General features: G+C 44.5%; 1 protein-coding gene across 2 annotated transcripts in view; it reads left to right on the top strand.

Annotated features, from left to right (window-relative positions):
* Nucleotides 1-25,000, top strand: part of SYT8 (synaptotagmin 8) — a 41,192-nt gene extending 16,192 nt beyond the window's left edge. For both annotated transcript variants that reach the window (XM_053252142.1, XM_053252152.1), the window contains 7 exons: nucleotides 2,564-2,724; nucleotides 7,184-7,279; nucleotides 8,869-9,036; nucleotides 10,221-10,388; nucleotides 21,063-21,180; nucleotides 22,396-22,529; nucleotides 24,264-25,000. In XM_053252142.1, coding sequence (XP_053108117.1) covers nucleotides 2,564-2,724; nucleotides 7,184-7,279; nucleotides 8,869-9,036; nucleotides 10,221-10,388; nucleotides 21,063-21,180; nucleotides 22,396-22,529; nucleotides 24,264-24,497 — 1,079 coding nt within the window. In that variant the 3' untranslated portion in view covers nucleotides 24,498-25,000. The remainder of the gene's footprint in view (nucleotides 1-2,563; nucleotides 2,725-7,183; nucleotides 7,280-8,868; nucleotides 9,037-10,220; nucleotides 10,389-21,062; nucleotides 21,181-22,395; nucleotides 22,530-24,263) is intronic.
* The last annotated feature ends 2,717 nt before the right edge of the window (nucleotides 25,001-27,717 follow it).

Raw genomic sequence — 27,717 nt, 5'->3', positions numbered from 1 at the left:
CTCTAGACCCCTGATCTTCTTGGTTGCCCTCTTCTGCACCTTTTCCAGTTCTACAATGTCCTTTTTTTGATGTGGTGACCAGAACTGTACACAGTACTCCAGGTGTGGCCGCACCATAGTTTTGTATAATGGCATTAGAATATTAGCCATTTTATTTCCAATCCCCTTCCTAATGATCCCCAGCATGGAATTGGCCTTTTTCACAGCTGCCACACATTGAGTCGACACTTTCAGTGAGCTGTCCACCACCACCCCAAGATCCCTTTCCTGGTCAGTCTCCGACAGCTCACCTGTCAGTCACCTGGTCAGTCACCGACATCCATGTATACTTGGTTGGTGTTTTTTGTCCCAATGTGCATCACTTTACTTCATGAATATCACTTTATGCTTACTCCAAAGGTGTTGATGGTGGTGCTGATGGCTATATGAAGGAGGTGCTGATGGCTATGCAAATGGTCCATCTAATCCCTCAATCTGCTGCGAAGCAGATTCGCTCTTCAGATACCCAGAGGCATAGAGCCATGTGTGAAAAACCTCCAGATGATCTTTTCGTCCTGTTCAGACATTATGCTGTAACTGTGTTCAGATGTCTGTATGCTCATACGTCTGTACGCTTTTTGTGTGAATGACTGTACCCGTGTTCATTAAAAAAGTGAACCTGGGTACAGGCCCCTTCAAATGTAGGACACATATAAGAAGTGTAGTACTGGCGTACAGATCTGCACCTGTACAGTATACATTGTACACAGATTGCCTGAGTGTTAAACATAATGTGTGAATAGGGCTTTTGACCTTTTCCAAAGTCATCTTCCCAACCCTCATGTCTCTGTCTGCCAAGATGTCCTGATTCCTTCCACTCTTATTCTTGCCAGCCCCATAGGATTCACCTCCTTTTTATGGGAGGTACGATCAGCTGAGATATAGTGGGCTGGTTCTCGTGACTGCTATAATTATGGCAGGAAGAGAGCTACCCAGATTTCCATGACAGTGAGAGGCCAAGCTTTCCCTCCCAATCAGGCTGCTCATGGCAGGGCTACCCAGCTTTTGTACCCAGCATTGTACAAAAGGGTGGAGGGTGAGCAGCATTGTACATAAGGGTGGAGAAAAGCAGCACCTACCTATCCTGATCATCCAGTCATGAGAACCCAGATGCCACTCCTACCTGGGCTCCTGGCACATGGCACACCCTCACCTACACAGCAGACATTGAGACCTGTGCCTGCAGCAGTTGCTGTCAATGGATGTGCATGCACTAGCCTTCAAAGCACATTTTTTGAAGATGTGCTTTGGCATGATTGCATCCAATCATGAGCAGCTAGAGCAGCTTTGGCATGATTGCATCCACCCCCTGCTCCTTTGTGGCCACTGGAAGGGCAGCTGCTGATGTCATGAAGCTTTTCCAGGCTGCTGGCAGGGAAGGGGATGTTGAGAATACATCTTTTCACATGTAATACCCATCTTCAGTTATCATGTCTCCTTCCTGCCCTCCTCATAAAGCACGTGAGGTTAGGCACATATCTTCTGGCTTACACAGATATCTAACAAGAATAATTGTAAAACTGTAAATCATCTAAAAAGAAATAGGTACAGTAAAGTTGCACTTACAAATGGCTGAAATTCACAAATAAGCTATGATCATAAATGAGTTTCTGTGGATTGGTTTCTTTCATTTTCCTTTCTAGTCTTTTTACAAATGGACTTCAGCAAGATAAGATGAGAAAAGAAATTTATTTGGCTGTTTTCAGCATGGTGAGGTTCACCATGGTGCTCATGGTGAGGTTGCTTTACCAAATTTATAATGTGTCTGTTTCCCTTTGAGGGTGGGTGGTGGAAAGGGAACCAGTTAGGCATCTAATTATGCCATCTGGTGGTAGTAATTATAACAATTAAAATTAATGTTCCTGACAGTCAGAAAAAACACACTAACTGGCTCCTTGAAAGATCAGCAGGGAATAATTTTGCCATTGAAATTGGACACTCATATTTCAGAGGTCACACAACCACCACAGGAGAATCCAAATACCAAAACTTTGTGACAGAAAAGAACAGGGGCGGGGGGAAATACAAGTATATGACAGGTATATGAACATAGAACCACTTAGCTTTTGACATTCAGGTCTAGTCGTTTTGGATCATAATGATTTGCCTAATGTTTAGAAAGTGGTGCCAGAACCCAGGATTCTTGAAGATACTACTTTTGGCCAAAAATGCTTCTCTACTACTACAACTACAAATATTTATATACTGCTTTTCAACAAAAGTTCCCAAAGCGGTTTACACAGATATAAATAAAATGGCCCCCTGTCCCCCAAGGGCTCACAATCTAAAAAAGAAACGTAAGACAGACACACCAGCAACAGCCACTAGAGAGATGCTGTGCTGGGGTTGGATTGGATAGGGCCAGTTGCTCTTCCTCTGCTAAATAAAGAGAACCACCACTTTTAAAAAGTTTGCCTTTGCTCAGTTAGTGAGGGACACTACTAATGCACTGATATGCATTGCGCAAAGACTAAACATGAACCTCTTATTTCTTGCCCCGTACCTTGTCCCCTAATGCTGTCAGTACCCCGATGGGCTCTCATCGCTATAGCCGTTGCAGTAGGCCTCATCCTCATCCTGTTCCTCATCTGCATCATCAAGTGCTGCTGTTGCAGAAAGAAGCGCAAGAAGAAGGAGAAACTCAACTTGGCTAGCATCAATGGCTCCTCCACTACAGCCAGTCTGGTAAGGTTGTCTTCTTGTGGCTCCCACTGTGGCCAAGAACTAGTCAGTATATTCTTAGATGGGGTGTTGCAAAATAACATGTTGAGTTTCAAGGAAGTATGTTCAGTCCCAAGAAACTTCAGCAGGATTTTACCCTGTCTGTGGAAATCTCAGTGGGCTCCAGACTGTCAACACAAACTAGTGAGAGTGGGTAGAATGAAGAAGCAAATGCATAGCAGGAGAACAGGAACCCCACTTATGCAATCCAGCAACTGGCCTCAGAGGGTCAGGTTGCCCAAAGTCCTATTGATTCCCTTTTCTTGTCTGCATGCAAAAGCAAGTTAATTGGTGTTTGTTTGTTTGTTTGTTTACTGCATTTGTGTCCAGTCCTAGTCCAACATACTAACCACTATACCACACTTGAACACTCCAAATGAGATGCTGGCTGGTTGTATTCAAGGGGAATGAACAAGGATTTCAGTAATTAGGCATTCCTGGGTTCCAAAGTCAAATCTGCCATAAAATACAGGCAGGAAAGTGTCCTAGAGGGGTAGGACAGAGCATCCTGCATCCACGCTCTAGGACTTTATTGCTCACTCACCCCCTCAGCCAGGCATCTCCCCTCAGCCAGTCTCCCCTCAGCCAGTCATCTCAGCCAGTCTCCCTTTGGCCAGTCTCCCCTCACCCCCATAGCCAGTCTCTCTTCAGACATTGAGCAATGGCACCTGTCACTGCCGAGTCTCCTCACAAGGAGGACAGCCGAGTCAGGGTTTCCCTTCCAGCCTGCATGGATGTCCCTCAGTAGGGATGTGCACAAAACCAGTTTGCCTGGTTCGGTTCGAATTCGAACCAGGAGGGGGTGGTTCGATTTTGGTTTTGCTCAAACTTCCCCCTGTTCGGTTTGAATTCAAACCGGTTTGAACCAGTTTAGACCATTTCAGACATACAAAAATGGGTAAGGTGGTATTTGGCACCCAAGGGTACCTGCCACCCAAACCCCAAAGCAATCGGACACTCGTACAATTTTTTATGAATTTTTGAAATTTATTTATATTTTTTTCTCATAGGGTAAAATGGAACTCAAACCAGCCCATTATTCCCTCTTGTGGAGCACCCATGGGTACCAACAACCATGCAAACCCCGAAGCAATCGGACACCCCTATGATTTTTTATGAATATTTGAATTTTTTTTAATTATTTTTCTCATAGGGTATAATGGGACCTGAACCAGCCCATATCCCCTATTGTGGAGCACCTAGGGGCGCAAAAGTATGGTGGATGGTAGACACCCAGGGGTGCCTACTACCCAAAAAACCCCAAGGCAATCAGACACTCCTCTGATTATGGGTGAACTAGTATTTTTAAGCCCGTTATGATAACGGGCGCTAGCTTTCTCTGCCGTCTTTAATTGCAAAGAGGGACCTCCCACCCTCCCTCCCAACTGCCAATTCTGACTGGCAGCAGCGCTCTCTGGTCTTAGGAAGTGCAGGATCTCAGGCAGCACCTTTTAAGCAACAGAATTTTCTCATAACGGTCCTAGTTAGACAGACCTACTGATGAAAATTGCTGCCGCGGCCGACACCACCGCCCTTCCGCCCTTCCTCCCAACTGGCGTGTCCTTCTTACCCTGGCCCACGTCATTCGGGTGAAGAGAGTCGTTAATTAGAGAGGGAGAGAGGAGCTCGCAAGCAGAGCTCTTCTCTCTGCAAAGCTTCTTCCTGAACTGGTGCTTTGGGCGCAACAGATGCCTATTGCGTCCTGTGCACAGGGAGGAGCCTCCGTTTTGTATTTCCCCCGCCGCCATTGCCCCTGGCTTATTCGGGGCGGCTGCTTCTGGCCGTCTTGTCCTCGTCTTGCCTGCGCCGCAGCTAATGGCCGAGGCACCGGCTCCGCCGCTGCCTTGGCCAGTTTCCCCCTCCGCCGCAGACCCGACTTCTTCGGGACGGCCGTTTCTGGCCACCCAAGATGTCCGCCGGGTGCTGGCGGTCGTTTGTCCCTTGCTCTGTTCTGGGCATGTGCTCCGCACATGCCCAGAACATGCCAGGGAGGCACGAACACACGCCACGGACGGACACCAAGGCTTTTATTAGAGAGGATTTTAAAATTATTTTTGAATTCCTCATAGGGAATAATGAGGATTGCAGCAAATGTATAGCTTCACGTCGGGGGGGAATGGGGTGTCCTAGAGTGGAGTGCGGTGGGTGGTAGTTCCCAAGGTGGTCAAGGAAGCTATCAGAATTATTTGAAAGGAATTGGGCAAAAGGCTGATTTTTAAGTGATTTTTGAAGTTTACAAGACTTTAAGGTTTTTCTCCATACAGAAGCATGGACGTGTCAGCAAATGCATATCTTCACGTCGGGGGCAAAGGGGTGGCCTAGAGCAGAGTGTGGTGGGTGGTAGTGCCCAAGGGGGGCAAGGAAGCTATCAGAATTATTTGAAAGGAATTGGGCAAAGGGCTGATTTTTAAGTGATTTTTGAAGTTTATGTGTCTTTAAGGTTAGCAATGAGAGTGGATTCATGGTTTGTCATTGAACATCTTATATGCTACCAAAGAATCTACACTCAGAACACTTCAGAAACAACAAAACCCAGTACCCCATGGGTTAGCAACCCATGGGGGTGGTTGGCAACCTCGTTCTGGGCCACCCCAGCACCCCCCAAGTGCAGTTATGGGGCTGCTGAAACCTCTATTCTTCCCTATGGAGAAAAACCTTAAAGCCACTTGTGGGGTGCTGGGATGGCCCAGAGTTAGTGGTGGCCTAGTGCACAGAGGGTGCCAACCACCCCCATGGGTTGCTAACCCATGGGGTACTGGGTTTTTTTTCCCCTGAGGTGTTCTGAGTGTAGATTCTCTGGTAGCATATGAGATTTTCAATGACAAACCATGAATCCACTCTCATTGCTAATCTTAAAGACACATAAACTTCAAAAATCACTTAAAAATCAGCCCTTTGCCCAATTCCTTTCAAATAATTCTGATAGCTTCCTTGCCCCCCTTGGGCACTACCACCCACCACACTCTGCTCTAGGCCACCACTTTGCCCCTGACGTGAAGCTATACATTTGCTGACACCTCCATGCTTCTTTAGGGAGAAAAACCTTAAAGACATGTAAACTTCAAAAATCACTTAAAAATCAGCCTTTTGCCCAATTCCTTTCTAATAATTCTTATAGCTTCCTTGACCACCTTGGGAACTACCACCCACCGCACTCTGTTCTATGACACCCCTTTCCCCCCGACGTGAAGCTATACATTTGCTGCAATCCTCATTATTTCCTATGAGGAATTCAAAAATACTTTTAAAATTCACCAATAATCGGAGGAGTGTCCGATTGCCTTGCAGTTTTTTGGGTGGTAGGCACCCCTGAGTGGGGAAATTGGCTGGTTTGTGTCCCATTATATCCTATGAGAAAAATAATTAAAAATATTTCAAATATTCATTAAAAATCATAGGAGTGTCTGATTGCTTTGGGGTTTGGGTGTTTGTTGGCACCCATGGGTGCTCCACAATAGGGAATAATGGGCTGGTTCGAGTCCCATTATATCCTATTAGAGAAAAATAAAAATAAATTTCAAAAATTCATTAAATATTGTATGAATGTCCGATTGCTTTGGGGTTTGGGTGGTAGCTATCACCCCACCAGCTATCACCCCACCCACTTTTGGAGGTTCAAACCAGTTCAAACTGGTTTGAATCAAACCACCCCCTGTTTGGTTCAAATTTGAACCTGCAGCTCGAACCTGATGACTAGTCTGGTTCGAATTTGAACCTTCGAACCACCCTGGTTTGAAATCAAACCAGTTCGAATTCAAACCGGTTCACACATCTCTATCCCTCGGTGTACTCTCACACCCTGGCTCAGCCATCCTCCTCGTGAGGAGACTCGGCAGCAACAGATGCCATTGCTCATTTCTTCCCCTTCTTCTCAATCCCCCTCCCTCCTCGGCAGCAGCTGCCATTCCAGCAACTCTCTCTTGCTGGAACTCTCGCGAGAGTTGCCACACACAGGATTAGCCATGGGTACACCTTAGAGAATTAGATAGATAGATGAAGGTATCTGGAGCCAGGTCAGAATAAGAAGCTTCTCCATGGCTTGCTGGTTTTAGGACTGCCTTGCTACTGACAGCTCCACATAAATTCAGTTTGGGAAAGGAAACAGATGAAAAATGCATTTTGCAGGGCATGATGTTTGGGAGCAGCCTACATAACAGAGTGGCTTATGTCTTTTTAATGTATCCTCTCTTTTTCTCTTGCTATTTGCTGTTGATAGAATCTTGTACAAGTCTAATTTTGTTTGGTTCCAAAATGGCTGCTCCTTAATGTCTCAGTCCCAGAACATGGCAATTATGTTTTTTCATTGCCAGCAATGTACCTCTCATGAATTTTGAACTGATCTCCAGCTTCTAAGAGTGCAGTTTGATTTAGAGGTGCAATACACTTTAGTCACCTTTGACTGCATGTTGCTTTCTTGACAAAGGTCCAGCCTGATACGGAAGACATAGAATGTGGACTGGACAATGAGAAACGAGGACGGATGCAATATTCCCTGGAGTATGACTTCCGAAGTCATGAGGTATAAACTGCAAACCCCAGGCTGAAATATTAATGTGGCTTTTAAAAATTTATTACAATAAATAAATAAATTTTTGTCATTGAATCCACTCTCATTTCCTACCAGAGAATCTACTCTCAGAACACCTCAGAAGCCGCAAAACTCAGTGCCCCATGGGCTTGTGGGTTTGGGGACAGTTGGCACCTTATGTGAACTACACCACCACTCACTCTGGGCCACCCTGGTGCCCCCCAACTGGAGTTATGGAGCTGCTGAAATTCCCCATTATTCCCTATGGGGTGAAGCTTAAAGAGGCACAAACTTTAGAAATTCTTTAAAAATCACCCCTTTCACCAATTTCTTTGAAATCTGAGTGGTGGCAGGCACCCATTAGGGCACTGGCCCACTCTTCTGCCCCCGAAACCCCTTTTCTGCCCTGAATCTGCCCCAAAGACATGCCAACTTCAATAATTCTTTTAAAATCACCCCTTTGCCCAATTTCTTTGGAATTTGGTGGTAGTTTCCACCCATTGGGCACTACCACCCAACTCACTTTGGCCACAAAATGGAGGTCTGAATCTCCAAATTTTTCAGGTCCGAATCTGGGGTTATTTGTTTTGTACCCAAATCTGGGCAATTGAGGACAGGGGCGATTTGTTTTGTCTACAAATCACCTGAATCAGTCAGATTCAGGTACAAATTTTTTTGTACCCATATCATTTCACACATCCCTAGATGCTACTATTATGTTGTAATTCTGTGATGGTTTAGCAAAGCACCAAGAGGAAGCTGCCCACTCCAGTTACGAAGTACTGCAGAGCCTTATTGTTACAGTTAGTCAAGAACAAGCATGGAGATTGTAGTGTAGTATAAAGTAAATAAGAGTTATTATGTTAAGTACATTTGAGATAGGAAAGACCTATCCTAACTATGAGCTACATAGTGAATAGGAGGGGAGAGAAAGAGATGCTCCCAGCTGCTCTCCAAGGAGAAAGGAAGTAGGTCTGACTCACTGCAGGAAATACCTAAGGAGTCAAGGCAGGGATGATAGAGTAGAGGAAAAGCAGGGACAGGTAGGGGGACCCTCACTAACTACCTCTACTCCCAATGCCCCTAGTGGTCATTAGGATAGTTGGAGCAAAAGGTCGATGCACTGGATCTCCATCTCCAACATATTATCCTGCCATCCCTGTCTTCTGGAGCAGAGTCAGGGAGAAATTCTACACTTCCTGTTCTCCTACTTTTCAAAAGACAGAGAGAGCAGGGGAAATAGTAGTGGTGGCCAAACTGGTTATAGTGGCAGGAGGCAGATGACACTGATCCCCCGCCCCATCTGCTGCTCTAGGCAGCTGCCTCACTTTGGTGCATAGAAGGTCAACCTGAGTACATGATCTGCCAGGCAGATCATGAATGCATGCTTAGCCTATGGAGTGCTTATCTGATTCCCTCCCATCCTCTGGTGCCAAACAGCTTCTCCTCACCATCTTATTTTTCTGCATCTGGCTTGGTTTCCTGCTCCAGTCGCCAATTCCTTTCTTCCTGAGAATATCCAAACTTAATGCAGATTGTTATTGCATGATGTTAATTTTTTCATATAAATTATTTTCAAGATGAAGGTTGGAGTGAAGCAGGCAGCAGATCTGAAGGCCATGGACAGTGGCGGAACCTCTGATCCCTATGTGATTGTCTACCTGACATCTGATATGAAGAAGAAGTATGAAACAAAGGTTTACCGTAAGACCCTCAACCCTGTTTTCAATGAGAACTTCACTTTTCAGGTAGGAAAAAGATTAGCTCTGTCAACTAACTAATCCACATTTGTCCAGTGCAATATTGCAAGGGGCATATTTGTTCAGAGGATTTGCTGTAGAGTAGAAAAAGCTTAGATAAAATTTTCAGTAGCACCTAGTGGTCTGGTGTACTTTGACTTCAGTAGGAACACACCCCTATTAATGGCCAATGAATGTTTATATTAAACGCTTGTTATCCTTGTCCAGTGGAACAGCGGGGAAATGCTTGACTAACAAGCAGAAGGTTGCTGGTTTGAATCCCCGCTGGTACTATATCGGGCAGCAGTGATATAGGAAGATGCTGAAAGGCATCATTTCATACTGCATGGGAGGAGGCAATGGTAAACTCCTCCTTTATTCTATCAAAGAAAACCACAGGGCTCTGTGGGCACCAGGAGTCGAAATCGACTTGATGGTACACTTTACCTTTACCTTATCTCTGTGCTAAATAAGTTGGGGCTATTAATTTCCATGTGAGGCCTTCAGTGTGTTGGAATATAAACTGTGTTTTCAAAACGATCCTGGGGACTTGTGTTTATGTCCTCAAAATAGCTTGTCTTGATGAGCATATGGTGTGAAACATTTGTACAGATGCATAATGCATACATTCTGAGACCTGGGGGATTGTTAGCCACATGCAGGAGAAAGATGGGCACAAAGGTAATAATGAAGATAATACCTTCCCATCTCAAAAAGGCTATGGTAAAGCTGGCCGAGGTCAAATGATCAAGAGAATGGAGTATTTTCCATTTGAAGAAAGGCTTAAGGAATGGATGCTTTTCAATGTAATACACTCGGGTTGGCATTACTGGGCAGCTGCTGAGCATCTATGGGCTTGCAGAAGGGCCCACTGTTGCCTCTTGAGACCACTTCTTTGTCCATAACCTTTGTGAGGTGGAGGCCTACCCAGGTAGGAGGGGGCCTGTGGAGAGCAATTTCCTGAGGGGCCCCCTAAGAGCCACTGTGTCCACTGTTGTGTCCACTGTTGGAGATCCCTGTCATATTGGATGAGATAGACCTTTGGCCTAATCTGAAAAGACTTGTGTTTGGTGATCTGTGTAACCCAAATGAATGTTTGCATCAAGCCCACATATAATGCCAGAAAGACATGTGATTTGACCTCATGAGAGAAAGCTGGGAATCAGGTTGCCCTCTCCTTTTTTCCTTTCCAGATACCCCAAGCAGAGGTAGCTGAATCTGCATTGGTCATGCAGGTGTATGATTTCAACCGCTTTTCCAAACATGACATCATTGGTGAGATGAGACTGCCTCTTGGTGATGTTGACTTGCAGCATGTCATCGAGCAATGGCATGAGCTCACTGCAGCCAGCAAGATTGAGGTTGGTATTTCAGGCAAGAGGGTGGCAAATTCTGCTAAACAGAGTGGAATGGCAAAGTATTAGCAGTCCTTTAGGACTGCTTTGTGGTGATTTCCCCATCATTCCCATTGATGTAGCAACTTGCTGTACAACATATTTATACGTGAAATCTTTTTGGGTTACCTTGTTTATTACTTGACCATAGAAGAAATGAGATAAAAGGCCTCTTGCCTAGATACGCTCAGGTTGTGATTCGGTACAGAGCCTGGACAAAAGTGCTTTCATATGGCAGCAGCAACACTTGCCTACTAAAGGATGCTACCTCTGTTTTTGTGCTGTGCCAGCTGAATCGGCAACATAGGCTTTGGTTGTACAATGTATAGTAAAGAGTAAGGAGAATTAGGTCTCCTGGCTTATGCCCTTGCCAACCTGCTGAGGCAAGCCCACAAACCCATGTAAAGGATTAACTAATTCCTCCAAAAGACCGTGCAATGCACGTGCATCAGGCATTTCCAGTTTGACACTGACCAGGGCAGCAAGGAAGTATGCTGCTGCCCCACGCTAGCAACTTTAGAACATAAGTACAGCCCTGCTGGATCAGGCCTAATGCCCATCTAGTCCAGCATCCTGTTTCACACATTGGCCCACCAGATACCACTGGAAGCCTACAGGCAGGAGCTGAGGGCAAGCCCTCCCTCCTGCCGTTACTCCCCTGCAACTGGTACTCAGAGGCATCCTGCCTTTGAGGCTGGAGGTGGCCCACAGCCCTCCAACTAGTAGCCGTTGATAGACCTCTCCTCCATGAAGTTATCCAAACCCCTCTTAAAGCCATCCAGGTTGTTGGCTGTCACCACATCTTGTGGCAGAGAATTCCACAAGTGGATTATGTGTTGTGTGAAAAAGTATTTCTGTTTGTTGGTCCTAAATTTCCTGGCAATCAATTTCATGAGATGACCCCTGGTTCAAGTGTTATGTGAGAGGGAGAAGAATTTCTCTTTATCCACTTTCTTCACACCATGCATGATTTTATAGACCTCTATCATGTCTCCCCGCACTCGTCTTTTTTCTAAACTAAATAGCCCCAGGTGTTGTAGCCTCATAAGAAAGGTGCTCTAGGCCCCTGATCATCTTGGTTGCTCTCTTCTGCACCTTTCCCAGTTCTACAATGTCCTTTTTTAACATGTGGTGACCAGAATTGAACACAGTACTCTAGGCGTGGCCGCACCATAGTTTTGTAGGGATGTTCTGTTGTTTCTGAGGTATTCTGAGTGTGGATTCTATGATAGCAAATTAGAGTGGGTTCATGGTGTCTCATTGAAAATCTCATTTGCTATCATAGAATCCACACTCAGAATACCTCAGAAACAACAGAACCCTGTACCCCATGGGTTAGAAACCCATGGGGGTGGTTGGCACCCTATGTGCACTACACCACCACTCACTCTGGGCAACCCCAGCACCCCCCAAGTGCACTTATGGGGCTACTGAAAGCTCCATTATACCTTATGAGGAAAAATCTTAAAGACGCGTAAACTTCAACAATTCACCAAAAATCAGCCCTCTGCCCAAATCCTTTGAAAAAATTCAGGTAGCTTCCTTGCCCCTACCTGGCACTACCACCAACCCCACACTGCTCTAGGCCACCCCTTTGCCCCCGACGTGAAGCTATACATTTGCTGACACCTCCATGCTTCTTTAGGGAGAAAAACCTTAAAGACGCGTAAACTTCAAAAATCACTTAAAAATCAGCCCTTTGCCCAATTCCTTTCAAATAATTCTGATAGCTTCCTTGCCCACCCTTGGAACTACCACCCACCACACTCCACTCTACGACACCCCTTTCCCCCCGACATGAAGCTATACATTTGCTGCAATCCTAATTATTCTCTATGAGGAATTCAAAAATACTTTAACAATTCACCAATAATCAGAGGATAACCAATAACCCTGCTTTTGTGCCCCTAGGTGCTCCACAATAGGGGATATGGACTGGTTCGTGTCCCATTATACTCTATGAGAAAAATAATTAAAAATATTTCAAATATTCATTAAAAATCGTAGGACTGTCCTATTGTTTCAGGGTTTGGGTGGTTTTTGGCACCCATGGGTGCTCCACAATAAGGTATAATGGCCTGGTTCGAGTCCCATTATACCCTATGAGAAATTTTTTTTATTAAAAAATTGTACGCATGTCCGATTGCTTTGGGGTTTGGGTGACAGGTACCCCTGGGTGCCAGCTTCCATCCTACCAATTTTGGGGTGTCTGAACCAGTTCTAACCAGTTCGAATCGAACCTGCAGCTCGAACCTGATGGCTGGTTCTGTTCGAATTCGAACCTCCAAACCACCCTGGCTCAATTCAAACTGGTTCGAATTCGAACCGGTTCACACATCCCTATAGTTTTGTATAAGGGCATTATAATATTAGCAGTTTTATTTCCAATCCCCTTCCTGATGATCTCTAGCATGGAACTGGCCTTTTTCTGCTGCACATTGAGTAGACACTTTCAACAAGCTGTCCACCACGACCCCAAGATCCCTCTCCTGGTCAGTCACTGACAGCTCAGATCCCATCAATGTATGCTTGAAGTTGGGGGTTTTGTCCCAATGTGCATCACTTTACACTTGCCAACAATGAACCACATTTGCTATTTTGTCACCCACTTACCAAGTTTGGAGAAATCCTTTTGGAGCTCCTCACAATCCGTTTTGGATTTCACTACCCAAAAGAGTTTGGTAACATCTCCAAATTTGGCCACCTCGCTTCTTACCCCTACTTCTATATCATTTATGAATAAATTAAAAAGCACCGGTCCCAGTACAAATCCCTGGGGAACCCCACTTCTTACTTCTTTCCATTGTGAAAACTCGCCATTTATACCTACCCTCTGTTTCCTGTCCTTTAACTCGTTAGCAATCCACACATGTACTTGTCCCCTTATCCCATGACTACTAAGTTTTCTCAGGAGTCTTTGATGAGGAACTTTATCGAAAGTTTTTTTGAAGTCCAGGTATACTATGTTAACTGGATCACTTTTATCCACATACTTATTGACACTCAAAGAACTCCAGAAGGTTTGGGAGGCAAGATTTACCTTTGCAGAAGCCATGCTGGTTCTCTCCCAGCAGGGCCTGTTCTTCTATGTGCTTTTACAATTGAGGATGCTTTCCATCAATTTGCCTGCAATGGACATTAAGCTAACTGGCATGTAATTTCCTGAATTGCCCCTAGGTCCCTTTTTGAAAACCGGTGTTACATATGCTACTTTCCAGTCCTCCGGTACAGAGCCTGACTGCAAGTATAGGTTATGTATTTTAGCAAGGAGGTCAGCAATTTCACATCTGAGTTATTTGAGGACTCTTGGATTGATGCCATCCGGCCCTGGTGATTTGCTGGTTTTCAGTTTTTCCAGACAGAAAAACTGAACATCATCTCTTGTCACTTCTATCTGACTCAGTTCATTAGCCTCCATCCCCAAAAAGCCTGGTTCAGGAACAGGCATAAGCTCAGTATCCTCCACCGTGAAGACAGATGCAAAGAACTCATTTAGCTTCTCTGCAACCTCCATATCCTCTTTAATAATCCATTTCACTCCCTCTTGTCTAAGGGTCCAACCACCTTCCTGGCAAGTTTCCTGCTTCTGATGTATTTAAAGAAGTTTTTGTTATTCCCCTTGATGCTTTTAGCTTAATGTTCCTCAAACTCTCCTTTTGCCTCCCTTATTGTCAGCTTGCATTTCTTTTGTCAGAGTTTGTGTTCCTTTCTGTTCTTTTCATTTGGACAAGCCTTCCAATTTTGGAAGGAAGTCTTCTTCCCTTTTATGGCTTCCTTGACGTTACCTGTTAGCCATGCTGGCATCCTCCTGGACTTAGTGGTTCCTTTCCTCCTTTTGGGTATACAATCTAATTGGGCTTATAGTATTGTGGTTTTGCATAAACTCCATGCATTCTGGAGCAAAATGACTCTCCTGATTTTTCTCCTGATTTTTCTCCTGATTTTTCAGCTTTCTTTTCACCATACTCCTCATTTTGGAGAACTTTCCTCTTCTGAAACACAGTGTCTGTGTCAGACTTCCTTGGTGATTCTCTCCCCACATGTATGCTGAATTTGATGGCACTATGGTCACTGTTCCCTAAAGGGTCGATGACACTGACATCACACACCAGGTCCTGGGTGCCACTCAGGATTAAGTCCAAGGTCAACCTCTCTCTGGTTGGTTCCAAGACCAAATGTTCTAGGGCACAGTCATTCAGAGTATCTAGAAATTTGACCTATTTGTCATTACCTGACTGTGAATTTACCCAGTCTATGTGTGGGGTAATTGAAGTCACCCATTATTACTGCCCTGCATCTCCTTTAACCTTCCCTGATTTCCTGCTGCAACTCCCAGTCACTGTGAGTGTTTTGATCTGGAGGGCAATAGCACGTCCCCAGTAGCATATTTCCTTTCAGGCCTTGTATTGTCACCCACAGGGCTTCTGTGGAGGACTCCAGTCCACCTAGTTAGTAGATTTTCTACCTTGTTAGATTCTATCCCTTCTCTAACATACAGTGCTACTCCACCTCCAAGGTGCCCCTCCCTGTCCTTTCTATAGAGTTTATATCCAGGGATAACAGTGTCCCACTGGTTCTCACTCAGGGGCGTAACAATAATGGGGCAAGGGGAGACAACTGTCTAGGGGCCCACTGCCTGGGGGGGGCCCTAGAGGCAAGTCACATGACTGACTCCCCCAGCCATGCACCCGCCTGGGCTTCCTTCAGTTGTATTCATCCTCCAAAATTGATATGGGTGTTAAGACCTGGAGCTATCAGAACAGCATGTCTTTCTCTAGTACCATTAAATGACTTGCATCATCCACAATTTTCAAAACCTTTAAAAAAATAATTTAGGATGATGTTATATATATCACTATGCTTTTTGTTACCACTATTCAGCCTCATTTAAGATTTCTTTACTTCATGAGTTGCGCTTCAGTTGGGGGGGGGCATTTTAAAATCTTATCTCTGGGCCCACTCCAACCTTGCTCCACCCCTGTTCTCACTATTCCACCATGTTTCTGTTATGCCCACCATATCTATTTATGTGTTAACAACCAAGCACTCCAGTTCACCCATCTTGGCTTGGAGGCTTCTGGCATTGGCATATAAGCATCTATAAGCTGAATCTCTTCCCTGGTGTATGCTATCTTTCTTTGGACTCTTTGAGCAGCTGGCACCGCATTCTGTCTGCTCTTTATGTGGTTTCATTCTGTCCCCTTCTGTTTTATCTGAATTTTTTACACCCTCGCAGCTTACAGGATGGCATATGCTGAACCTGATACTGTCCAGCTCCTGTCAGCTAGCTTTAAAGACATTGCCGTCAGGGAAAATGCAGTGTGTGGGGGGAAGCACCCTCCCCGATCTTTAAAGTTAACACACACACCCCTCGCACCAAACCAGCTGAACTGCCGGACCTTCGAACTGACTCAGCAGTCTGCAAAAGGACCGCCAAACCGGTTCATGCACATCCCTAAGAACAGTGTGGCAAAACATAATTCTTCTTTAAAATGCTCATTTTAGTCCTAATAACGTCTCAGTATCTTTCATACATAAAATATCTGTTTATTGGCATTTGGGGGAACAGAGAAAGAAAATGGCTGTGTGTGCTGCATAAATGACTTGCATGATGTAGTATTTTGAAGCACCAAAACAGGATGTAAGGTAAAGCCAGTTGCGAAAGTTGGGTCAGATATGGAAGAGCAGCAGAAGGTTAAATGTTTGGAAGGAAGCAAATGCAAACCACCTTAACAGTTTCAAAATGTTTTGAGGCTGTGGTCTCAGAATGCTGTACAAAGGGGAAATAAATAATACATTCTGCCAACAGAATCATGTTGTTATATGGCATTTCCTTTAAATAAGAGGCCTCACCAATGATGGAAGGAGTGATAATAAATACCGTGTGGCTAGAGGAGAAGGGGTGGCATTACAAGATCAAGGCAAACAACACCTGCAAGAAATATATTCCACCTACCACCTTCTAACTTTATATCGAACTGCATCTGCTATCATAACGATTGTTTGGACAGATGGGGGTGCGTGTGTGTATACACACCATAAAAATGGTTCTACTTTTCGGTCAAGTGTAGAACAGAGTAAAGACTGTTCAAGCATTATGTTATCTGGGAAAAGCAAACCTGCGAGGGGCACAGCAGGATGCCACCTGCTAACAAAACCTCCCAGCTAATGCATTAGCTAGCCAGACCCCACAAGCTGTTCAGTGTTTGTCTGCAAAGGCAAGTGCTGAATGTGGGGCAAGCTTCTCCCCATTACTAAAAATCCTGCTCTGGGTTCTCAGGCATGAGGAGAGACCCTCCATATGTTCAGAGCTTGCCATTGCAAATGCTGAATGCAGAGATGCTCAGAGACCATGGCGGTGCCAACATCTTGACAGTGGGAAACATGGTTAGTTGGCATGATCCTATTGCACCATTCATGTATTTTGCTCTAAAAGAAAAAGTGGTCTAATGCCAACAGAATAGCTGAACAGCCATTAGGATTGCACAGATATGAGTGATCATACTGAGTGTATCCACAGGGTTGATTTGAGTGATGAAGCCTATGTACATCAGGGTCCATGCAATCTTCTTGTCCCAGGCTGATGTGTTGAAAATCAGCATGGACTGGATAGAAACTGTAGTTGGTACTGGCTGAGGTGACCATATGAAGTGGCCCCAAAGTCTCTCTGAATCATGGGATCAATGGGCACTTGAGGAACAGTCTTGATCAGTAGGGAATCAGGAGAGGAGAGCTGGTCTTGTGGTAGCAAGCATGACTTGTCCCCATAGCTAAGCAGGGTCTGCCCTGGTTGCATCTGAATGGGAGACTTGATGTGTGAGCACTGCAAGATGTTCCCCTTAGGGGATGGAGCCGCTCTGGGAAGAGCAGAAGGTTTCAAGTTCCCTCCCTGGCTTCTCCAAGATAGGGCTGAGAGAGATTCCTGCCTGCAACCTTGGAGAAGCCGCTGCCAGTCTGTGAAGACAATACTGAGCTAGATGGACCAATGGTCTGACTCAGTATATGGCAGTTTCCTATGTTCCTAATCCTACACTACTGTCTATGGTAATACTCTCTGGTGGGACAGCACTTTCAGTGCAGCAGCTGGAGAAAGCTATCTGATGATGCTCATAATTATTCAGCTCAGGAACAGTATGAGGAGAAGGAAAGAGATCCCCAAAACAATGGAAGTGCTTCAGCATGTGGTCGTCTACTACTACTACTACTACTACTACGAATATTTATAAAACACTCTTCAACTAAAGTTCTCAAAGCAGTTTACGTAGAAAAATAAATAATACATAAATAAGATGGTCTCCTGTCCCCAAAGGGCTCGCAATCTAAAAAGAAACATAAGGCAGATACCAGCAACAGCCACTGGAGGGATACTGTACTGGGGTTGGATATGGCCAGTTGCTTTCCCCCTGCTAAATCTAAGAGAATCACCACTTTTAAAAGGGTATCTTTACTCTTTACTTAGCGGGGTAAGGTCCCAAACCCTGGTTGCCAAGGGAACACGGATGCTGGACAGAGGAGGCCCTGGTAGGGGGAAACCAGCAGATGGGAGATTCTTCTCTTGCAAGCATACAACTCTTCCTCTGAAAGTGCACTCATTTGACCTTTACTCCCAACCAAGACAGGCTGAAAGAAAAAACCTATGTCTGTGCCTGCTATGCAGTGCCTCTGTTAGGAAAAATGTGGCAGTCTTACAGCTGGGAGAGATGATAACATACCATGTGGACACTGAACCTGGGGGCAGATATGAGCATGCCTAGTGTGCCATGTTAATGAGTCTAGAGCAGCTATTACTTTCTGGCTGCATGCTTGCACAAATTAAGATCTCCACTTCACTCAGAAGCATGGATAGACAAGATGGAGATTTCTCATTTCTTACCACTATTCATTATGAATATGATGTGTACATTAAGGTACAGCTCATCTGTGACCCTGAGTATATGCACCCCATGTTGTGCAGAACTAGGCATGTTGAAGGGGTTAAAGAAGCATTAGATTCCATGTCCACTGCAGTTTCATCAAAGCTAGATAAAAGCTACCAGCTTGTCCAAAGCATGGAGTGGGAAATTGTTGATTCCCACAAAGTGATGAGCACAAAAGTGAACATGTCGGGGAAAACTGGTTTTCTGAATCCTCCCCAAGTCTATTTTAATCAACCAAATGGCAACTAACACCAGTTTTCTAAGCTAAGAGATGCTCACCTAGAACAGGAGCACATTTTATTTATTTTTATTCTTATGTATCCCGCCCTTCCTCCAACTACCCCAGAGCGGTGTACATGGTTGTGTTTATCATAACAACAATCCTATGAGGTAGGTTAGGCTGAGAGAGAAGTGGCTGTCCCAGAGTTACTCAGTGAGCTTCATGGCTGAACGGGGATTGGAATCTAGCTCTCCCTTCCATTCTTCAAACTCCTTGAGGAAAGGCCAAAGAGGCTTTTTAGTTCAGAAAATGACCATGCCCTGTCTGTGAGCTTCCCACAGGATCTGCCAGGTCACTATTGGAAAAAGAAAGCTGGAACAAAGAAGAGTGCCTTTGACACCAGTAAGGCAATTCTTATGCTCTTATCATCTCTGCATAAACTAAATATTCCCCTAGAGGGCACTATGATGACAAATGTGACAATACCCACTATAGATTGCATACAAACTAATATAATTTGAGTACAAGGAAACCTGGTTTTGTAGGTCTTTAACCTACAAATCTGGCTTCTCTACATCAGAAGCCAGCTGTACACAGTGCTGATTGGTGCCTGTGATGTCATACACCCACATGCTCAGAGCACGTTTTCAATGGTGTTTTTTTTTAAATAGTGTGTGCACATGTTTCTGTGTGTAAGGCAGTGAAAGAACCCTTGAGTTAAATAAACTGGCAAGCAATGTTAAAGACACTCTGCATCAATGACTGTAGAAATTTATACTCCCTTAACATTTCTCTGTGCTGTACATGCTCAGTACTGGCTCTCTTGACAGTACTTCAAGAGAGTACTTGTATTTTTACAGTATTTTTATTCATTTTTTCTTGATCATATTTGTGCATCTAAGGCACGCTACATCTTGTTTTACATGATTGTATTTTTTTACTTGATGATGACAATAAACATAAAAAGACAGACAGCTTACCTAAAGAATGGGGGCAGAAACAAGCCAGATGAATGAAGCGGCATTCAGATCGTTGGTGGGTATATCTGTCAGATGCATTGTGAAGGTGGGGAAGCTATGCATACCCCGTGGGAGAAAAACAAACAAACACAGCAATACCTGCTTCAAAGATATCTCTGTGTGCTCTTAGATAAAAGAGTGTGCTCTTAGTTATCTAAGTAACATTCTTCAAACAGTGCTATATAGGTTTGATAATACTCAGGGCCAAATAGATGTGATTTTATTTTGTGAGCTGACCTGAGCAGCATTGTGCTGGGGGGATGAACTATAAAAATTTCTCAGTAAATAATGTGGGAGATCTGTGATAAGAACGTGTGTGTGTGTGTGTGTGTGTGTGTGTGTGTGTGTGTGTTTTAAAAACCCCAATTAAAATAGCCACAGGGATTCTTTGATCTTGATCTGAGCAGTGGTGCTGCCTGTGGGAGCATTCACCTTTCTTCTTGTGCCATTTCCCCAGTTGTGCCATTTCCCCAAAGGTAAAACTGCTGGAGGTAGAAGATACAGGTACCTATACGTTTTCCTTAATGGGGCTGATAGTAGCTTTGGGGAGAGAGATGGATTGGTTGCTAGGGAGGGTTAAACACCCGGAGGCTATTCTCACGATGGGGGGAAACCGGGCTCAAGGAGCCCAGCCTGCTTCCCCCCATTCACTGGGGGCTAGCCCACCAAAGTAGCCCTCTCCTTAAATGAGGCTAGCGGAGTGAGCGCTCCTCTAACCCAATTTTGGCAATTGTGAGTCGCCATGGCACGGTTCCGTGCTGTGGTGACTCATGAAAAGACCCAGCGGGAGGCTAAAACAATCCTCCCAGTCTCGGGAGGTCTCCACAGGATGCCCCGTGCACTCGCCTGCGCGCATGCTCCATGCATATCCTGGGATTTATGGCAGCTGAGAGGCCCCCAATCCCTGCAGCCCCTACCGGCTCTGTGACAAGGCCAGTAGTCATGTGGGCGGCTGATCTGGCTGCCCAGGGCTCCGCAAGTGATCGTCTGCAGAGAGAGCGGGCTAAGCCCACTCTCCCTGCTGAACCCTCCCAGGCGCTACACACCACTCATGTGTAGAGCCTCCCTGTCTCCCAGTGCTGCTGCTCTCATCAAAATTAGAGCTCCCTGTGTCTGCTTTAATATGTTTTCTTTCAAGTCTACTTGAAATCCTACTGTGGATCTTCCATGCCATCTCTGTTTTGGTGTTTAGCTTGAGCTAGCTCAGTGCTTGACATCGACCTCTGCGCATTCTGTATCCTCCATAAGCAGAAACAATTTTACACTATCATACTTACTGGAGAGGAGAGCAGCACCTCTGTACATATTTGGAGTGCATTTATATGTCATCACAACTGTCTTGGGAAGGACTGCCAGAGTAGGGCTCATGGTTTCCAGGCAGTCTGGAGCCACAGTACATCCTAACTGGGCCTTTAATTTTTGCTCATAGCTCCCTGTCAATGATTTTATTAATCTTTTCCCCTCCCCCTGTCTCTTCTTCAAATAGCAAGAACACCTTGGGGAGATTTGCTTCTCACTCCGATACGTTCCCAGCACCAGCAAATTAACCATAGTCATCTTGGAAGCCCAAAAACTCAAGCGGATGGATGCACATGGATTGTCAGGTAATGAGGAAAGATAGAACAGGAGCTCTCTGTGCAGAGCAGAGGAACGTGAAGCAGATGCAGAGATCCACTGATGGGCAGGTCTCGGATAAAATCTAAGCCACATTGCACCTAGGTTCCTCTTTGATGTAATCTAGCATGCTGAGCACTATTTCAGCAATCTTGACTTGACTTCCTGCTGTCCTTGTACAGGTATTAGAAAGAAGAAAGCTACATTCAGGGCCTCAAGAGCTCAGATAAGCATTTTAGCTTCATAACAAACAGTTCAGATTGCTAAGGCTGAGAGAGAAGCCAAGAATCCAGGGAATGGGCACTCCTGATGAGTGTATAAACCAAACCTACAAATGCACCTGGTTACCAACTTCTGCCTGTAACTGAAATTCTACCAAGAATCTTCACCCAATTTGACACCTAGATCTGAGGTTGAACAAAGATGCTCAGTCGAATCTTGGGAGAAAGTTGGTAACTGGGCGTGTTGTTGAGTTTGAACAACACGCCTGTCAAGAGTGCACACTCCCTGGAAACCAGTGGTTCCTGGCTTACTGACTTTTGCCCAGTTGTGTGAAACTGCCTCATGAACTCTCACAAGAGAGGAAAACAACTTTAAAGTCTTCCCTGTTCTATCTAGAACCAGGGTGAACTCACAACACAGCAAAATGCCTCAAAACAAGCCAGAGTGGGCACATAGCAAAGCAGAATGAAGCAAGTTTCCTGGCGAGATCAGGTTTAAATCAATCAAAATCTAGTTTGTTTAAGTAAATATAAAAAGCAGGACAGTTTACAAGCAAACAAGGCAAAATGGTCAAAATGCACAAGTGAGCGAGGTCCCTTTCTTCCTGTCTGGTGTTAGACAGGAGTCTCAGTAGATCTTAGGTCTTAAGCTGCAGTTCACAAAACAAAAGGTTGTATCATGATGAACTCTGTGCACTCCTAGGAGCTATGCAGCATGGACTCAGCTAACAAAGCTAGGTGAAGGTCCTAGGAGGTGTGAAGGTCCAAAAGAGTAGGATGTGCTCTCTTCTGGACCTTTTGAAACCTTTATGAAAAGTTGATGTCTGAGGAAAACGATACCACTCTGAATTAAATTGCCTTAGAAGGACCCCACAAGGGAGCCAAATAGAAATCCAGGATTGCCTCCCAATGCCTCTCACTGTTTAGATTTCTCTATCACAATTTCAATTGTTTCAGTCTCTTCTCTCTTCTCCTCCATCCCAGATCCCTATGTCAAGGTGCAACTTCTTCTGAACAAAAAGAAGTGGAAGAGAAAGAAGACAAGCATAAAGAAAAACACGTTAAGTCCTTACTTTAACGAGGCCTTCAGCTTTGAAGTGCCTTTCAACCTGATTCAGGTAGATGCTCTTCCATCCCACTCCACCCAGTGGGTACCTTTTAATGGCAGGTGCACATTCCTAGGGAATGGTGAATCTGTACACAGCTTAACCAGTTGTTGTTGGTGCATACAGTCCTCTGGCTCAGACTAGCCACCAGGCAGGGCCAGGCACAAGGATCCTCACTATGCAATTGTTCCCTGGCTGGAATTGAAGGCAAAACTTGGGTGGCAAAGACCTGTGTGATTAAGAATATAGGTAGGTGTCTTGTACTGAGTCAGACCAATCAGGTCCATCTAGCTCAGGGCTTCTCAACCTGTGGGTCCCCAGATGTAATTAGACTTCAACTCCCATAATTCCCAACCAAAGGCCACTGGGGCTGGGGATTATGGGAGCTGAAGTCCAATAACATCTGGGGACCCACATGTTGAGAAGCCCTGATCTAGCTCAATACTGTCTACTCTGACTGGCAGTGTGGCTCTCCAGGGCTTCAAGCAGGAATTTTCCCCAGTTCTACAAGGAGATGTCAAGGATTGAACCTGGGACCTTCTGCATGCTAAGCAGATGCTCTACTACTGAGCTACAGCCCAATCCCCAATTTATACTCTCCACATGGTGGCAGGTCTATAAACATTACTTCAATGCTGTGGGATGTACTCATGGAAAAGTCACTGCTGTAACTTATAAGGCAACTAAACTAAAAGTAAATCCAGACAGTACAGAGGTGCTGTTGGTCGGTAGGAAAGCCAATCAGGATTGTGGGTTCAGCTGGCTCTGGATAGAGTTAGGCTCCCTTTGAAAAAGCAAGTATGCGGCTTGGGGGTATTGCTGGTCCTGGCTCTGCTTTTGAATGTTGAGGTGCAGGCGTTTGCCTGGGATGCCTTTGCCCAGCTTCAGGTAGTCCCTTTCTTGAGAAGACAGATTTGGCCACGTTTACTCATGCCTTAGTCACATCATAGCTGGATTACTGCAATGCACTTTCCGTGAGGCTGCCCTTGAGCAATATTTTGAAACATCAGTTGGTGCAGAATTCAGTGGTTAGGGTTCTTTCTGAAACTGCTCATTCTGAGCCTATTACACCTATTTTGAAAGAGCTGCACTGTCTGCCAGTTTGTTTCCTGATCTAATTCAAGGTGCTGGTGATCACCTTTAAAGTCCTTAATGGTTTGGGCCCTGAATATCTGAAGGAGCGCCTGCTCCCAAAGGTTTCTGCCCATCCAACAGAGGGGGCTTTGCTCCATGCACCAACATTGAGGAAGGCTCTACTGTTGTGCATATGGGACAGGGCCTTCTCTGTTGCCCCCAGGCTCCGGAATGCTCTCTCGGGATGTGTCCATTCACTGACGTCTATGGCTGCTTCTAAAAAAGCAACTAAAATGTTTTTATTTATTCAGGCTTTTAACTCCTAGGGGTTGCCAATCTCTCTGCTCCCCTGCTGCTCTGCCTTCATCTCCTTATGGCTACTGCTTTGTGATATTTTTGTGGTTTTTAATTGATTTTAACATTTGAATGAAATTCTCTTGTATTTTAACTTTTGTAAACTGGCTTGGAATGGTTTTTTTATGAAAGGCAGTATAAAAACTTAACGATCAATCAATATAAAGGCACTTCTATTTAGAGGGAATCTTGTAGGAGGATATGCAGGGTACACATAATACATCCTGTCTGCATCATGTCAAAAAACATCTTTCTCCCCATTTCAGTTCTCTCTTATTGCATATCCTCTCAGCCTATTGCTTTGTATCTCCTTTCCAGAATGTAGACCTGGTGATTTCAGTCTGGGATCATGACAAAGTGACCAAGGATGACCAGATTGGCAAAGTGTTCCTCGGCTGCAGAGCTACAGGCAATCAGCTGCGCCACTGGTCAGATATGCTGGCCAATCCCCGCAGGCCTGTTGCACAGTGGCACAACCTGCAACCTGTGGAAGAAGTTGACAAAACCCTGGGGAGGAAGACCCGCTTCAAGCTGCCGCTACCCAGTAGCTAAACAAAGAGGTGGTTCTCTTGCGCTCTATTCCTCTTGATAAGACCACGGCCTGACCCATCCTAGAGTCTGGATGAAAAGACAAGTTTGCCAAGAGAGAGCTAATAGTGGCTTCTGCTGTGTAATACCAGAATCAATTGGAGAGGAAGCTAAAAGTGTCCTGTGCAAGATAACTAAGTATCCCTTTGGACCCCAGGTCAAGCAAAGAGCAGTCCAGGATTCCAAATACACCAGGACTGCATGTGTCTGCCATAATAGAACAAAAGTACTGTTTCGTGTTGATGGAGAGAATAACATGTGATGCCCATGGTTGTACTTTTGATATAATATGTAGTCAATAAAACCTTGGATTTAAAGCAATGTGATTAACATGATGTGGAGAGGGTGATGTATATGGACTTGTGTAGAGCTGGTATTTCCACCAAGCCTAAGGGGAAGAAAAAACTCAGAAATAAATATAATTGCATGATTATTGTCCACCTTAATACTTTAAAAATCACATTGAAGTTCATTAGCCTTTGAACAACTGTTAATAAAGTGCTTGTTAAATACAAAGCAACAAATAAATGCTCCTTCCAACATTGCTACTAGCTGTTTTAGGCAGATTTCTAAAAGGTTTTTCAGATGAGACAAATGTGGCAAACCATCCAGAATGTGTCTGTATGAGACATAAACACATGGACCAAGGAGAGGCCTATACCACTGCTGTTGCTTCTGTTTCCATTCCCCTCCCCCTAGTTTGGTTTGTCCTTCCTTGTCTCTTGGAGAGCTAGTAGGCAGAGTTTTCTAACTATATGGGAACTATGTCCATATTTGAGCTGACTGATCCTAGTCCAACAAGGTTTAATAGGGTCGGTCTGATGACATGGTACCCAAAAATGGGTTATGAAGGGTTTCATGCAAAAATTCTGCATTGCTCTGGCCCCCACCACTTGTTTTAGTACTGCTTCCTGTACTTATAGTTCAGCACAAAATAGCACAATCAGAAGTACAAGAAACTGATATTTGGATGCAACCTCAGTGACTCTATGTGGTGTTTCCATTGTATATGTGTCTTTTCTTTTTGCGCTGCTGTTCTTAAAGGGTAACAAAAAGCACAAAATTGCAACTAAAACAGAATAAAATGCAAGCAATTTTTAATTTCTGCAAGTCAAAATGCTACTAAAAATCCCTCCCAGCTTATCCCAAACTACCAAGAGACACTCAAACAGATAAGTGTTCCAACACTTCTGGAAGCTGTTCTGACTCCCTTCCTTTTTGGAAACTTGCCAGTTGTGGGATTCCAGCTCGGGCATTGGAACAGCCATTGGGCATTTCCTTCTAGGCACACTTCCTGTGTCTAGTTGGTGCAAAGATGATATTGTTAAAATGGTACCCTCAATTGATTTCAGAAATTTTGAAACAGAAGGTTGACTGTATGGTGAGCCTCAGTTATTTAGGCTGCAAATCTATGTACACTTACTTGAGAGTAAGCTCAATTGATGTCACTAAGACTGACTTCTGAGTAAACATTCACAGGATTGGGCTTTAGGGTTTTATAATTGGAAACCTTCCATTGTTGTGCATGCCTGAAAATACAAAGGTGAAAGGTAGCCACTGCCAGAGCTGCACTACTGATGGAAATCAGCTTCTGATTGTCCAGTTATGTAGATTTACAGATGGCTACCCATGGACTAAAGCCCCCTGCATTAAGGGATCAGAAGCAAGTTGTGTCTGGTCCTCAAAATTAAAGCATTCTGGATGTGGCATTATAGCAAGAATGAAAGGCAAATAGCTCGCCATATGCCTGAATACCTTTTACTTGGGGACCAGCAAAGAGTATATATACTTGGTGTACTCAGTATAGCACAGTGGTGTATGGTATTTTTACTATTTCTCTGTGCTGCCTGGGTAAATCTGCTGCTTATGTTAGAATTATGTATGGACTACAAATGTCACCATCAAATGATGAATTCTGCAGTAACAGAGAGAAGATCTTGAGACTGTTCTATCTTCTATTGAGAAATCAAGGGTATCTTAAGCTGCTACTTCTTGCCCCTGCCTCTGATGCTATTTCTTAACTATTTCTGGAGGGTTTATTGTGTACCAACTGATTTGAAAATATTAGAAACACTATCTTCCTAACTATATTTGTACAAAGAGCTTATATCTCTGGATCTCAAGCAGTGAAATGTGGCATCATATAGAGAGCAGTATCTTGGATACCCATAGTCAGCAGTTGCCAGCCAATCACAATTGGCTTTGTGGAGGAGTATGGATTCTTCATAAGTGACGGGGGCTGCTTGTCTGTTTGATTCTGTTCCAGAAGCCCAGCAACAGCAGCAGCAAACAGGCAAGAGTTAGCAATACAGAAAGACAAGGAGGCAAAGTAAAAAGCAGTTGGAGGGTGCTGTTGTTTTTTAAAATTGGGTAAGTGGAATTCTGTATATTTCACTTCAGATGTTTTTGTTTGGAGTCCAGAAGAAAACCCAGCAATCTTTAGAAATCTATATGATCTGCATCATTATATCCAGGCTTCTCCTACTTGTAACTAGACTCTGAAGTGTGCCCAGGACTACAATTAACTGTTTTGGCTGGTCCTCGGACTGAATTCTTGTGTCACTATTGAAACTAAAGTACTAGTTAAGAGTCTGTGAGTTCAGTTCAGCCAAAATTAAGCTCATTGTATATATTAATCTCTTAAAACTGAGAATTGTTTTGTCTTTCAGAGACATACAATTTCAACTTGTGATGGCAAATATAAATGGTTTCTTGAAAAGATTATATGCATATAGCTGAATATTTATATACCAATTTTCAACACTGTAAATGTGATTGGCCCCATTTCCACTCCAGTCTTCTGGTCATGGAAACAGGGGCAGCCACACTTTACAGTTTTAGAATGCTGCTCTAAGCTAGATAGATGCTTGATTTGAACTGTGGTTCCAATAGAACTGGCCAGTTTGAGTGGTCCGAGTTTGAACCGGACCAGCCCCAGTTCTAAGAACTGGTTCGCTGACCAGTTTGGGGGTATACTTGTAAAGGGGAATTCAGGGAGGATTCCTCTTTATAAGTAAAGGGCATTCCCTATAGTAATGTGGGGGTGGGGTGGGAGATAGTAATGTGGGGGTGGGGTGGGGAGATAGGGTACTTTTAACCTTATTAAATTTTGAGATGGCATAGGTGGCCACGACAGCGGAGACATTGGCGGCAGGATCACCTCTAATCTCTCCGGCAGCCTCCG

The sequence above is a fragment of the Hemicordylus capensis genome, chromosome 1, assembly GCF_027244095.1.
Source record: "Hemicordylus capensis ecotype Gifberg chromosome 1, rHemCap1.1.pri, whole genome shotgun sequence".
Taxonomy (NCBI): Eukaryota; Metazoa; Chordata; class Lepidosauria; order Squamata; family Cordylidae; genus Hemicordylus; species Hemicordylus capensis.
This window is presented reverse-complemented; position numbering and strand designations above follow the sequence as displayed.